Genomic DNA, 13,201 nt, shown 5'->3' with positions numbered 1-13,201 from the left:
CTACGACGACCACCCTCGGGGTGGTCCTCATAGGCTTCTGTACATGGCAACCCGGAAGCCATTGTCTGGCGTCCGGTTGCCATGGGTACCATCGCCAGCCCCCGTGATTTCACATGGGGGCTGCTGATCGGCGCTAAAGACCTTAATTGTGGCGTTCAAAATCGAGCGCCGCAATTAAGGGGTTAACTGCCGATATCAGCGGCGACAGGCCGCTGATCGGCAACGGGGAGAGCAGGGCTGACACCCTGCACAGTTAACCGCCGCTGCGGTGTAGCGCCGCGCGGCGGTTAACTGTCAAAGCACTGACGTAACTGTACGTCAAGGTGCGCAAACTTACTGCTCACCATGACGTACAGTTAAGTCATGGTGCGTTAAGGGGTTAAATGTACTGTATACACGTGTTTTAGAATGAGTCTGATAATGCCAACACAGATGGGCTATACTTCTTTTAGAAGGTATATTTAAACCCACTATGTTCACTTGTATATTATGCTTGAAAAAGACTCCAGCCGGGGGTCGAAACTTAGCTTTTGTCTGGGATCGGTTAATAAACACCACTACTATTTTGCCACACGGATGCGGTCCTCAAGTTTTCACTATTTAAAGAATATCCGGATGGGATTTCTGGGCATGGAATTTGCATCCCTTTTACCTTGGAGTTGGAAGTTCCTGACGCAGTGGGTGCTGTGAATATCTTTTCATACAACATGTCAGAAGTTTTGATTGGTGGGAGTCTCAGTGCTCGGACCCCACCAATCGCTAAAACAAAGCGGCAGAAGCGCTCGGGCTCATAGATCAGTAATAAAAGACACCCATAAATTTCTCTAACATACAAAAGGCAGACGTCTTTTAATCATGAATGCCGTAAAAATCTTAAATTGAGATATGCTCCATCCCATCTTTCAGAGGTACTGTCCCCCTAGAAGCAATATGGAATCACTAACACCATACACAAAAAATATATATATATATTTTTGGACTACAAACACCCTGAAATCTGTTCCGATTTATTCAGTTGTGAATTTTCCGTGCCTATTTGTCAGAGACACTTTTCATTCACTCCTAGTTATTGAAAATATTTTTTTAGCTATTAATTGTATATAGTAATATTAGCTCTCAAGTCCCCACTAGGACATACACACACACACACACACACACAATATAAGTCTTTATAGGTCAATGTATAATTTGTTTAAATAAAGTTTATATAAAAATATTCTATATTAAATACAACAATATTCAGAATGTATTTAGACAGAAATTAGCAAGTCCTCAAAAAAAACAATATAAAACAATTAAAAAAAATTACCCGTGCAGATAAATTCCCTAAAAGTTCTGCTGAGAAGGAAAAAAAAAACAAAAAAAAAAACAAAAACAACAAGAAAGCCTTAAAGAGGCTCTGTCACCAGATTTTGCAACCCCTATCTGCTATTGCAGCAGATAGGCGCTGCAATGTAGATTACAGTAACGTTTTTATTTTAAAAAAACGAGCATTTTTGGCCAAGTTATGACCATTTTTGTAGTTATGCAAATGAGGCTTGCAAAAGTCCAAGTGGGTGTGTTTAAAAGTACAAGTCCAAGTGGGTGTGTATTATGTGCGTACATCGGGGCGTTTTTAATACTTTCACTAGCTGGGCGCACTGATGAGAAGTAACATCCTCTTCTCTTCAGAACGCCCAGCTTGTGACAGTGCAGATCTGTGACGTCACTCACAGGTCCTGCATCGTGACGGCCACATCGGCACCAGAGGCTACAGCTGATTCTGCAGCAGCATCAGCGTTTGCAGGTAAGTCGATCTTACCTGCAAACGCTGATGCTGCTGCAGAATCAGCTGTAGCCTCTGGTGCCGATGTGGCCGTCACGATGCAGGACCTGTGAGTGACGTCACAGGTCTGCACTGTCAGAAGCTGGGCGTTCTGAAGAGAAGAGGATGTTACTTCTCTTCACAGCGCCCAGCTAGTACAAGTATTAAAAACGCCCCGATGTACGCACATAATACACACCCACTTGGACTTGTACTTTTAAACACACCCACTTGGACTTTTGCAAGCCTCATTTGCATAACTACAAAAATGGTCATAACTTGGCCAAAAATGCTCGTTTTTTAAAAATAAAAACGTTACTGTAATCTACATTGCAGCGCCTATCTGCTGCAATAGCAGATAGGGGTTGCAAAATCTGGTGACAGAGCCTCTTTAATGCGGAAGATGTAAGTAGATTGCTTGCAATAACCAGGATCTTGCAAAACTGAGTTGGTCACAGGTGTCTAGGGTCTAAATGTCCAGGAAAACTATTGTGAAGTGCTTATTTTACCCAAAACTAGGTCACTTTTAGGCTTAACAGTGCAGAATAACATGGACATTCAGAGCAAAAGCTGCAAGAGTATCAGTGGCAATTTTCAGCGGGGATGTCCACAATGTAATAAAATATTCAACTTTGGTGTAAAGTTTAGTTTGCAGCTTAACATCAAGTAATTATCTGGTCATGTTCCATTTCTTCCAATAGCTTTTTCTTGATCAATATTTTTGACCGCCAATAGTCTGATCAGTTAATGAACTTATTTGCTTTCCAAGTTATAGCAGTTGGCATCCCCCTTATTATTCACATCATAACCATGAAGAGGTTGTCCATATTTATCCACACACCAGCAATTTCCTCTTTTTCTGCCTTTTGATGGATGACACTGCAAAGTAAAAAAAGATGAAAACCTAAAATAACTGTACAATCATACACGGTAAAACGACAGGATTTTTATATCAGTCACCAAAACAATGTAAGAATACTTTCACAATGGCTTTTTTTCCCTATTCTTTGAGGTTGTGGAATTTGACGACAAAATGCTCCGTAGGTGAACAACTCCCTTAACCTCTTCCCGCGCTGCGCCGCAACTGTACGTCTGCAGGGGGCTTGCTTCCGCACCAGGATGTACAGTTGTGGAGCGGTTCCCAGCGCACACTGTCCTAACGGAACCGGGAGGTCAGCTGTCCACAACAGCTGACACTCCAGTCTTGCCGGTCAGCGGACCATTGCCGCTGATTTCGGCAATTATGCCTATAAATGCGACGACCGATTGCCGCATTCAAGGGGTTGAAGCACATCGGCAGCCCCCACGAAGTGATTGTGGGGGCTGCCGATGCTTGTCGTGACAATCGGAGGCCAGACAATGACCTCCAAGTTGCCATGTACAGAAGCCTCGGAGTGTAAAAATAAAAGTTAACAAAAAATGCTTTTTTTTTTCCTATAAAGACTTTCATTATAGGAAAAAAATTAACACGTTAAAAAACAAAACCAAAAACACATATTTGGTATCGCCGCGTTCGTAACTACCCAAACTATAAAACTGTTATTTTTCCAGCTCGAAGAACATCCCACCCAAAAAAGTTGCATGTACCCGAAAATAGTACCAATAAAACTACAACCCGTCGCGCAAAAATCAAGCCCTTACACAGCTTTAGCTAAAAAATAAAAAAAGTTATGGCTCTCAGAATATGGTGACAGAATTTTTTTTTATATAAAAGTGATTTTATTGCGCAAATGCTGCAAAACAAAAAACCTATATACATATGGTATCGCCATAATCGTACCGACCCGCAAAATAAAGTAAAACTGTCATTTATAGCACACGGTGAACGCCACAAAAAATAAAACTAAAAAAAAACATTGTCAGAATTGCTTGTTTTTGGTCACTCTGCTTGCAAATTTTTTTTAAATAAAAAACAAAAAAACGCATGTACCTCAAAATGGTACCAATGAAAACTACAGATTATCCCACAACAAAAATTGCCCTAACACAGCTCTGGTGGTGAAAAAATAAAAAAGTTCTGGCTCTCAGAATATGGCGATGCAAAATGTGCAGAGTGTTCCAAAATCGGATAAGATCCGGTGCCATTTATCAGTGTGACACCGGCCACATATCTATGAAATTATTATACCCTCTTATTATGCCCTGATGTACTCCGCACAACGTACATATGCCCCCACATTATTAAACTGAAATACCCACAATACCCCAAACAGAACTATTACCAAGCAAAATCTGGCGTCCCTCCCTTCTGAGCCCTGCAGCGTGCCCAAACAGCAGTTTGCACCCACGTATATGGCATCGCCATACCCGAGAGAACGGGCTTAACGTTTTATGAGGTATTTGTCTTCAGTGGCACAAACTGGGCGCAACATATGCACTAAAATGGCATACCAGTGGAAAATTGCCATATTCACACTATCTGCTGTGCATTAACCCCTTTGCGCACTATGACTTAATAGCAGGCATGGTGCGGGGGTTGATGTATGGAGCGGGCTCACGTGCTGAGCCCGCTCCATACGCTGTGTGACAGCTGACACCCAGGACGAACGGACAGGAACAGCGATCGTGCGGTTACTGAAGCCTGTAAAAACAATATACTGCAATACATTAGTATTGCAGTATATTGTACCAGCGATTGAATGATCACTGTTTCAAGTCCCCTAAGGGGACTAATAAAATATGTAGAAGAATTAAAGTTATTAGTAGTGAGAGAGAAAAAAGAAAAGTTAAAAAAAAAAAAAAAACACTTTTCTTCTAAAGTAATGTAAAAAATAAAATAAAACAAAATTGGTATCGCTACGTCCGTAAAATGCCGAACTACTACAATATACCATTATTTAACTCGCACTGTGAACATCGTAAAAAAAAATAAACGTAAAAAAAACAGCGATTTTTGCTGTTTCAATTTTGTCACCTTAGCTAAAAAACAAAAAAAACAAAACACTTTGATCAGTTTTTATGTACCAAAAAATGGTACCAATAAAAAACTACAGCCCGTCCCACAAAAAAAATAAGACCTCCCACCGCTCAATCAACCTAAAAAAAAAATAAAAAAAAAAGTTACGGCTCTCAGAATGTGGTAAAACTAAGCACTTTTTATTTTAACAAATAGATTTTGCTTTGTAAAAGTAGTAGAATATAAAAAAAAACAAAACAAAACTACGTAAATTTGGTATCACCATAATTGTATTGAGCCGCAGAATAAAGTAAAAGTTTTCATTTTTATCGCACAGCGAAAACGGTAAAAACGAAAAGCCCAAAAAAATTGAATCAGATTTTTTGCCTATATCAGCCCGCAAATATATTTCTCAGTTTCCCAGTACATTTTAATGGCACTTTAAAATGGTGTCAATAGAAACTACAATTCCTCCCGCAAGAAATAAGCCCTCACACCACTATGGACGAAAAAAAAAAAAAGTTATGGCTCTTGGAAGGCGGGGAGTGAAAAACGAAAAGCAAAAAAATGGATCAGTCCTGAAAGGGTTAATTCATTTCTAATGAAAAAAACAAAAACATGTATGACCACATGTGGCGTATTTCCATACTCGGGAGAAATTGCTTTACAAAAGTTGGTTGTTTTTTTTTCTCCTTTACCCCTTGTGAAAGTGAGAAAATGCAACATTTTAGTGGGAAAAAAAATTAAATTGTGATATTCATTTTCGCGGCCCAATTCTAATAAATTCTACAAAAGACCTGTGCTCACTATACCCCCTAGAAAAAAAATCCCTGAGGGGTGTTTCCAAAATGGTGTAACTTGGGGGGGGTTTCCAATGTTTTGGTCCCCCCAGGGCATTGCAAACGTGACATGGCACCGAAAACCAATCCAGCAAAATCCATGCTCCAAAATCCAAATGGCACACCTTCCCTTCTGAGCCCTGCTGTGGGTCCAATCAGCAGTTTATTCCCACATATGGGATATTGCCGTAATCGGGAGACATTGCTTTACAAATGTTGTGGTGCATTTTACTCCATTATTCCTTGTAAATATTAAATATTTATATTTTTTTCAGAAAAAAAAAAGTTGATTTTAATTTTTACAGACTAATTCCAATATATTTAGTGGAAAAAACTGTGTGGTCAAAATGCTAATGGGCAAGGTGCAAGATCGGGGAGTCTGTGCACTCCCCTTCTATTCCCCCTAAAGCCTAGGCTAATACACCTCTAACGAGAGGTCCCTTAGCTCCCAACCTGAAACACCTACCTTAGGAATCCTAGGCAGGATTCCGGTAGTGTGTGGGGTTCGGGATTCCCAAGCAGGCTTCGGCCTGGCCGCGTGACCAGGCGGGGACCAGCAGCTCCATAGGGTTGGAAGCACCGGCAAAATCATCCTCGTAGCGCCGCATAGCAGGCCTCAGTCGCCAGCTATGACGCGGCCGCACCTCATTGAATAGCCACGACCGGAAATGACGTCGGGCTACTTCCGGTCCGCGGCCATCTTGGAAGGTGGGAAATTCAAAACGCCCGCATTTAAAGGGACACACACACACGTATGTAGTTAGAGCGGATACCTCTAACTTGAATTTATATCTTGTGGATTGCATATTGCATTGGCTATTACCTGTTGCGGAATGTAACTTCCTCGTTCTGACGGAATTCCGGATATGTCCCAGGGTCAAGTGAGTCTCACCCTTGGGGTAAGGGTTAGGACTGCTTATGCAAGTACACCATACATTACCTGCCTTCTGTTTTCTCTAGGATAAAGATTCCTCTCAGAGAAACTGATAAAAGGTTAAAAAACGTGCGACTTGTGCGAAAAAATTGCCAGAGTCACATAGGAAACAATTGTCAGGAATGTATTGCAAAAGTACAAAAAGAGGAACAACCGACATTTGTCTGAACTTAGGGCTATGATTCGTGAAGTAGTGAGTCAGTAGCCTCCCTCGCCCCTCAAGAAACTCCCTCACACTCCCAGGCAAAAAGGCCACGGATTGAAGTGGATCAAAAATATTTTCCTCCATCTCAGGGGTCTGACTGAGCAGGAGTGTTATTACCTATCGGAGGGGGAGTTAGAAGAAGAGGAACTCTTGCCTTCAACTTCATCCACTCAAGAGAAAAAATATGTCTTCTCTTCTGAGATGTCCAATACCTTAATCCAGGCAATACGGAAAACCATGGATATTCCTGAAGACCAACCACATACCATCCAGGATGAGATGTTTGTTTTCTTTTCCGTTAGACCCCCAAAGATTTTTCCAGTAAACAAATCAAGAGAATGGTAACAACTGAATGGGAGGATTCGGAAAATAGGCTCTTTATTTCAAGAGAATTTAAAAACAGACTTCTCTTTGATCCAGAAGACACTAAACCTTGGGATGAGATCCCAAAAGTAGATGTCTCAGTAGCCAGGGTTGCTAAAAAAACAAAAACAAAAACGCAATCCCATTTGAAGATTCCTCTCAGTTGAAGGATGCCGTGGACCGGAAGGCAGACGGGCTACTGAAAAGAGCTTGGAAATCTTCCTCCGCTTTGATCTCTACGAATATTGCGGCCACATCGGTAGCAAGAGAAATGTTTATATGTAGAGATGAGCGAACCGGGACAACCGAACCCGATTTCGGTTCGAACATCGGGAAAAGTTCGGTTCGCAGCGAATCCGAACATCACCGGCTTCGGCCGAACCCGTTTTGACCGAACCCGGCTGCATTTTGGCGCCTGCCACGTTAGATGTAAAATGGAGGATTTCACAATATCACCTGACATCAGGCTACCCCATAATGCCTTGCAAATCGCTCTGCCAGCCAATCCGGAGGCAGCATAGGGGCGGGCTCAAGCCTGCAATAAACGTCTATGCACGAAGCTCAGCGGCCATTTTAGAGACAGGAGCTGTAGGGATAGCATCTCTGTGCAGTAAGGGAAAGCTTTAGGAATCTAAAAAGGCAGGAATCCAGCAATCGAAGGGGCTCATCCACTACTCACTACTCAGCCAGTGTGTGAATACGCTTTTATAAGGGGCTCATCCCCGTTGCATCCAACGTGCAATACAGGCAGGCTTTGTAGTACTACAACGCCCAGCATTCCGAGTCAGTGCACAGTGGCTGATAGAAATTCTCATTCATTGCCGTTTGCCAAGCCAGTGTGTGAATACGCTTTTAGAAGGGGCTCATCCCTGGGGTTTTGATTCAACTTGCTGCACTCCAGCAGTGAAATGTCTGGTAAAAAAAAAAAAAAGTTGTGAAAGGACGGGGTAGAGGAAAAAACACCCATGCCATGTCCTCTTCCAGTCCAAATGTTGGATCTGTTGGTGCCAGACCCAGTACCAGCATTTGTGGCACAAGACATGTGCCCAGTTCCACTAGTAGCAGCAGCCATGTGCCTGCTGGTAGTAGCAGTATCAGCAAGCCAGACTTGTCCATCTCCTCCGGTGGGCGGGTTACTTTAGACAATACGGCCATTGTGGACTGGTTGACTGGCTCGCGGTCATCTCAGCAGGAAGACTGACGATCTGGCTTCAAGCCAGGTTTCGTTGGATTCCAGATCCTCTACAGTTCCTTGGCACAGTGACAGCAGTGATATGGGTATTTCTAACGTTTCCATTCCATCATCTATGTCTTCACTCCCCCTTCCTAGCGGGAAGCCATCTTTCCTGAGAGTCCACGAGACATCTCCTCGGGTGCAAAGGAAGATATTACTGAACAACATGGTGATGATGATTTGTTTTCCGCGAGTCAGCCAACGGAGTGTGTTGCGGCGGTGGTGGAGGTGGAAGCGGTGTCCGAGACGCATAGCTGTGGTAGTGGGGGTGTTGGTGGTAGCAGACGCAGTAATGAGGGGGGGGCATGGAGTCCGCCATGATGTCACATCACATTCACAACACAGTGCCAGAAGTGGTGGGGATGATGAGGAGGGCTATGATGATGATGTTGTTTTAGACAGGACGTGAGAACCAGGTGACGACGGCGTCAGAGGAGGAGGGTAGTAGTGGCGGCACTGGCAGTGATAAACAGCCAAGCCGAGGTAGGGGCAGAAGTCAATCTGCAAAATGTTGCAGCGGTAGGGTCAGCTCAGGAGCCGGTGACGGCGACACTGCTGCTACTGGTGTAGGCTTCCGAAAAAAGCCTGCCAGACAAGGGCAATCTCGGGTGGTGGTGGTGGACGTGGTACTACCTCTTTACGGTACTCTGCCGTGTGGCAATTTTTCTGTACCTTCCCTGAGGACGAAAACATGGCACAGTGCCGTATCTGCAAGCAGAAAGTAAGCTGTGGGCAGGGCAGCAATGTAGGAACTACCGCTCTACGTAAAACACATGGAGCGGCATCACAAGGCCATGTGGGACAATCAACATGCCCCACCATCATGTACATCTAATGAAGACCCCTCTGCCGCTGCTGCTGCTCCGAGTCCCTGTCATCTAAGTAGTAGCCAGGCCTTATCCACCATCTCGTTGTCATCATCACTGTCATCTAGTGCTCCTCCTACGTCCCGTCAGTTATCCATTACGGAATCATTGCCCAATAAGCAACTATACCCAGTCATCCACTGGTCGTGCGGCTTAATTCACACCTGGCTAAGTTGTTGGTGGTGCAGTCGCTGCCGTACCACCTGGTCGACTCCGCCGGCTTCAAGCAATTGATGGCGTGCGCTCAGCCTAGGTGGCGTATACCTAGCCGCCATTACTTCTCAAAAACAGCTGTCCCTGCCTTGCACAAGCACGTGGAGGAAAAGGTGGGCCAATCCTTGCAATTATCAGTGTACAGCAGGGTACATGCCACAGTCGACACGTGGAGCAGCAACTATGGGCAGGGACAGTACATGTCTTTCACGGCCCACTGGGTCAATATTTTGCAGTCCGATGCACCACCGCAGCAATGCCAGGCATTACCACCTCCACGCTTGTATCTTCCTGGTTCAACTCCGGACACCAGGCGCCTACCATCCTCCTCCTCCTTGCCCTCAATGGAGGTCTTCCCGTCCCCGACAGGACACAGCGTATCTTCCACTCCTCCTCCCTCCTCTTTTCATAGGTGCAAGGTGAAGCGCCACAACGCTGTCTTAGGCTGGATTCACACGACCACATTAACGTCCGTAATGGACGGACGTATTTCGGCTGGAAGTCCCGGACCGAATTCAGTGCAGGGAGCCGGGCTCCTAGCATCATAGTAATGTACGATGCTAGGAGTCCCTGCCTCTCCGTGGAACTACTGTCCCGTACTGAAAACATGATTACAGTACAGGACAGTTGTCCTGCAGAGAGGCAGGGACTCCTAGCATCGTACATAACTTTGATGCTAGGAGCCCGGCTCCCTGCAGTGTGTTTGGTCCGGGACTTCCGGCCGAAATACATCCGTCAATTACGGACGTAATTAGTGTGTGTGAACATACCCTTACACCTGCTGAGCCTGGGAGAGTAAAGCCACACAGGGCAGGAGCTGCTGCTGTGCATCAGGGAGGAAATCGCACGCTGGCTGTCTCCTCTGAAACTCACACTGGGCAATGTTGTCTCAGATAACGGGAAGAACGTTGTGGCTGCACTGCGTCTAGGTCACCTGACACCTGCTCCTTGCATGGCACATGTGATCAATCTGGTCATAACACACTTCTTAAAGTCATATGTTGGTTTGAAGGGTGTGCTGGCCATGTCCAGGAGGGTTTGCGTTCGCTTTAGACGTTGGTATGCATTTAAGCACGCCCTCCTGGACTTGCAGCGTCAAAACAATCTCCCAGAACACCGCCTGATTTGCGACGTTCCAACACGCTGGAATTCCACCCTGCACATGTTGGACCGTCTGTACGAACAGCGGAAAGCTGTGAATGATTTCCTGATGCAGCAGACGGGCAGCGTTTGGAGCCAGTGTAATTTTCGAGCTCAGGCACTGGCAGCTGGTTAGAGACACATGTCGCGTTTTGAGGCCCTTTGAAGAGGCCACACAATTTGGGAGCTGTGACGTTAGCGGAATGAACGATGTTATGCCGCTGATATTCATTATGGAGCAAACGCTCACAGCGATGATTCAGCAAAGGATGGAGGAAGGATCACATCTGGCTATGGATGTTGAGGAGGAGGATGAGGAAACAGGACCTGAAGAGGCGCTGGATTTGGAGATGGAATCACAGGAAGGGATAGGGGACGAGGCAGCCGCACAACATGACAGTGATGGTGATGACGAGTCGGACGACGAGCTTGATGATGGACAACCATGGCAGTATGGGGCGGAGATGGAACCAACCGGGCCCTCTGAAACGCTAGCCAGGATGGCGAGCTGTATGCTTCGTTACTTACGCGCTGACTGTCGTATTGTTAGCATGAAGCAAAGAGATGAGTACTGGATAGCCACACTTTTAGACCCTCGGTATAAAGCCAGAATGGGGGAGTTTTTTGCGCCTTCCGAGAGGGAGGCAAAATTGGCTTATCATCGAGAGAAGCTATGCAGCCAGCTTGTCACGGCTTTCAAACGGCAAACACCTGATGCAAGCATGACTGACCGGGGGGGGGGGGGGCACTCTCCGCTCCCCACTGTCTCATCGTTCCACCGCCTCTGGCAGGGCTACCTCTGCAATAGGCGGCAGCCAATTCAGTTTGGAAAATATGATGACAACATTTTTACATCCAATACCCCGACCTGACACACATCGTAGTCACCAAAGGGATGTTCACCATCACGAGCACCTAACCAACCAGGTTCACTCGTACCTGGACTGTGCCCTTTCTCCGTCAGAAATCCTGATCCCAGACCCCATGGACTTCTGGGTCAGCAGATTGGATCATTGGCAAGAACTAGCCCAGTTTGCCATGGGTGTACTGTCTTGTCCACCCTCCAGTGTAGCGTCAGAGAGGGTATTCAGCGCGGCAGGGGGCTTCGTCACCCCTAAGCGAAGATTGTCCACCAACAGCTTGGAAAATCTCACGTTTCTGAAAATGAATCAAGCGTGGATCGGTGAGGATTTTAAAACCCCTGTGCCTGATGCCACTGATTAGATCAGACATTGCTGCTGCCGCCTGCTACTACGGGATTCGGTCCTGTCCACTTTTTTTAATGTGCCGCTGTTGGTGCTGCTACTACTTCTACCACCAATACACCCCCAGTGCCGTCTGCTACAAGCAGGCCTGCCCCACCACAGGGCTTTGTCCTGTGACTGTCCAGTCTGTTAATGTGCTGCTACAACTACCACCACCACCACCACCACCCTTGATGTCCGTTGGCTACCTCTACTACCACCAATACACCGCCACTGCCGTCTGCTACAAGCAGGCCTGAGGCCAGCCCCACCACAGGGCTTTGTCCTGTGACTGTCCAGTCTGTTAATGTGCTGCTAATACTACCACCACCACCACCACCACCACCCTTGCTGTCCGTTGGCTACCTCTACTACCACCAATACACCTCCACTGCAGTCTGCGACAAGCAGGCCTGGAGGGCTTGTGAAAAACTGTTGCTTTTACATCCATGTATGGATGAACCCTGGCAGGCATCTGCCGCCAAAAATGGTTAATTTTTGTACCTTTAACAATGCATTAAGCATACAACATGCACAAGTGCAGTGGTTTGTTAGTCATCACCGTGTCCCATCCGTTTTCCTTTAGCCATACATGTTGGCGTAACTTTGACACTAACTTTGCCTTAAAGACAGCTCAAAAGTACTTGGATACACTCATGGGTGACCCAAGATTGTTATACAGGGCTTTTAAACAGTGTTATACACGATTTTTAGGGGCTTTCTTGAATTACAGGTTCGGTTAGAACTAGTTCGGTCCGAATCGAACTTTTCCGTGAAATTCGGCGAACCAGCCGAACCGAACTTTTCATAAGTTCGCTCATCTCTATTTATATGGTTAAACCAGCTGGAGAGCCATTTGATGATGAAGACATCACAACAAGATCTATTAGAATCTCTACTCTTACTAAAGATGGCAACCGGATTCTTGGTAGACACTTCAGCGGAATCAATTAGATTTGCTGCCAGGAATGGAGCTCTCAAATGCTGCTAGAAGAGCATTATGGCTCAAGATGTGGTCAGGAGATACGAAGTCCAAGAAAAAGTTGTGTTCTATCACGTTTACTGGTTCTCGGATGTTCGGTCCTCTCCTGGATAACATGCTGGAGAATGAAGCGGATAAGAGGGGGTTTCCAGAAGAGAAACAAAAAAATACAAAAAAAACAAAAGGTTTCGCAAACAGAGGGAGCCAACCTTACAGAACTACAGCTTGAAAGGGAAGTCCGGTCGCTGGAGTTACCCCAAGGCAGGAAGGGGTAGAGGATATCTCCTTAACCCCAATAACTAATTTCAGCCCTCAAAGCAATGACACCAAAGAGTGTGGGAAGACTCCTACCATTTTATTCCAAATGGACCAGAATAACCCAGAACCCCTGGGTTCTAAAGATTATAGAAGAGTACAAAATAGAATTATCCGCCATTCCTCCAGGGAAATTTCTAATAACCCAGTAGCAAGCAAAAGACCT

The 13,201-nt window shown here is 45.5% G+C and overlaps 1 protein-coding gene across 2 annotated transcripts in view; it reads right to left on the bottom strand.

Moving 5' to 3' along the window:
* Positions 1–2,172: 2,172 nt before the first annotated feature.
* IGFBP3 (insulin like growth factor binding protein 3) overlaps positions 2,173–13,201 on the bottom strand; it is a 72,128-nt gene continuing 61,099 nt past the window's right edge. For both annotated transcript variants that reach the window (XM_075828544.1, XM_075828543.1), the window contains one exon: positions 2,173–2,683. In XM_075828544.1, coding sequence (XP_075684659.1) covers positions 2,558–2,683 — 126 coding nt within the window. In that variant the 3' untranslated portion in view covers positions 2,173–2,557. The remainder of the gene's footprint in view (positions 2,684–13,201) is intronic.

This window comes from Rhinoderma darwinii, chromosome 5, assembly GCF_050947455.1.
Source record: "Rhinoderma darwinii isolate aRhiDar2 chromosome 5, aRhiDar2.hap1, whole genome shotgun sequence".
Classification (NCBI taxonomy): domain Eukaryota; kingdom Metazoa; phylum Chordata; class Amphibia; order Anura; family Rhinodermatidae; genus Rhinoderma; species Rhinoderma darwinii.
Note: the sequence above shows the minus strand (reverse complement) of the source record. Positions and strands in the feature narration are given on the sequence as shown.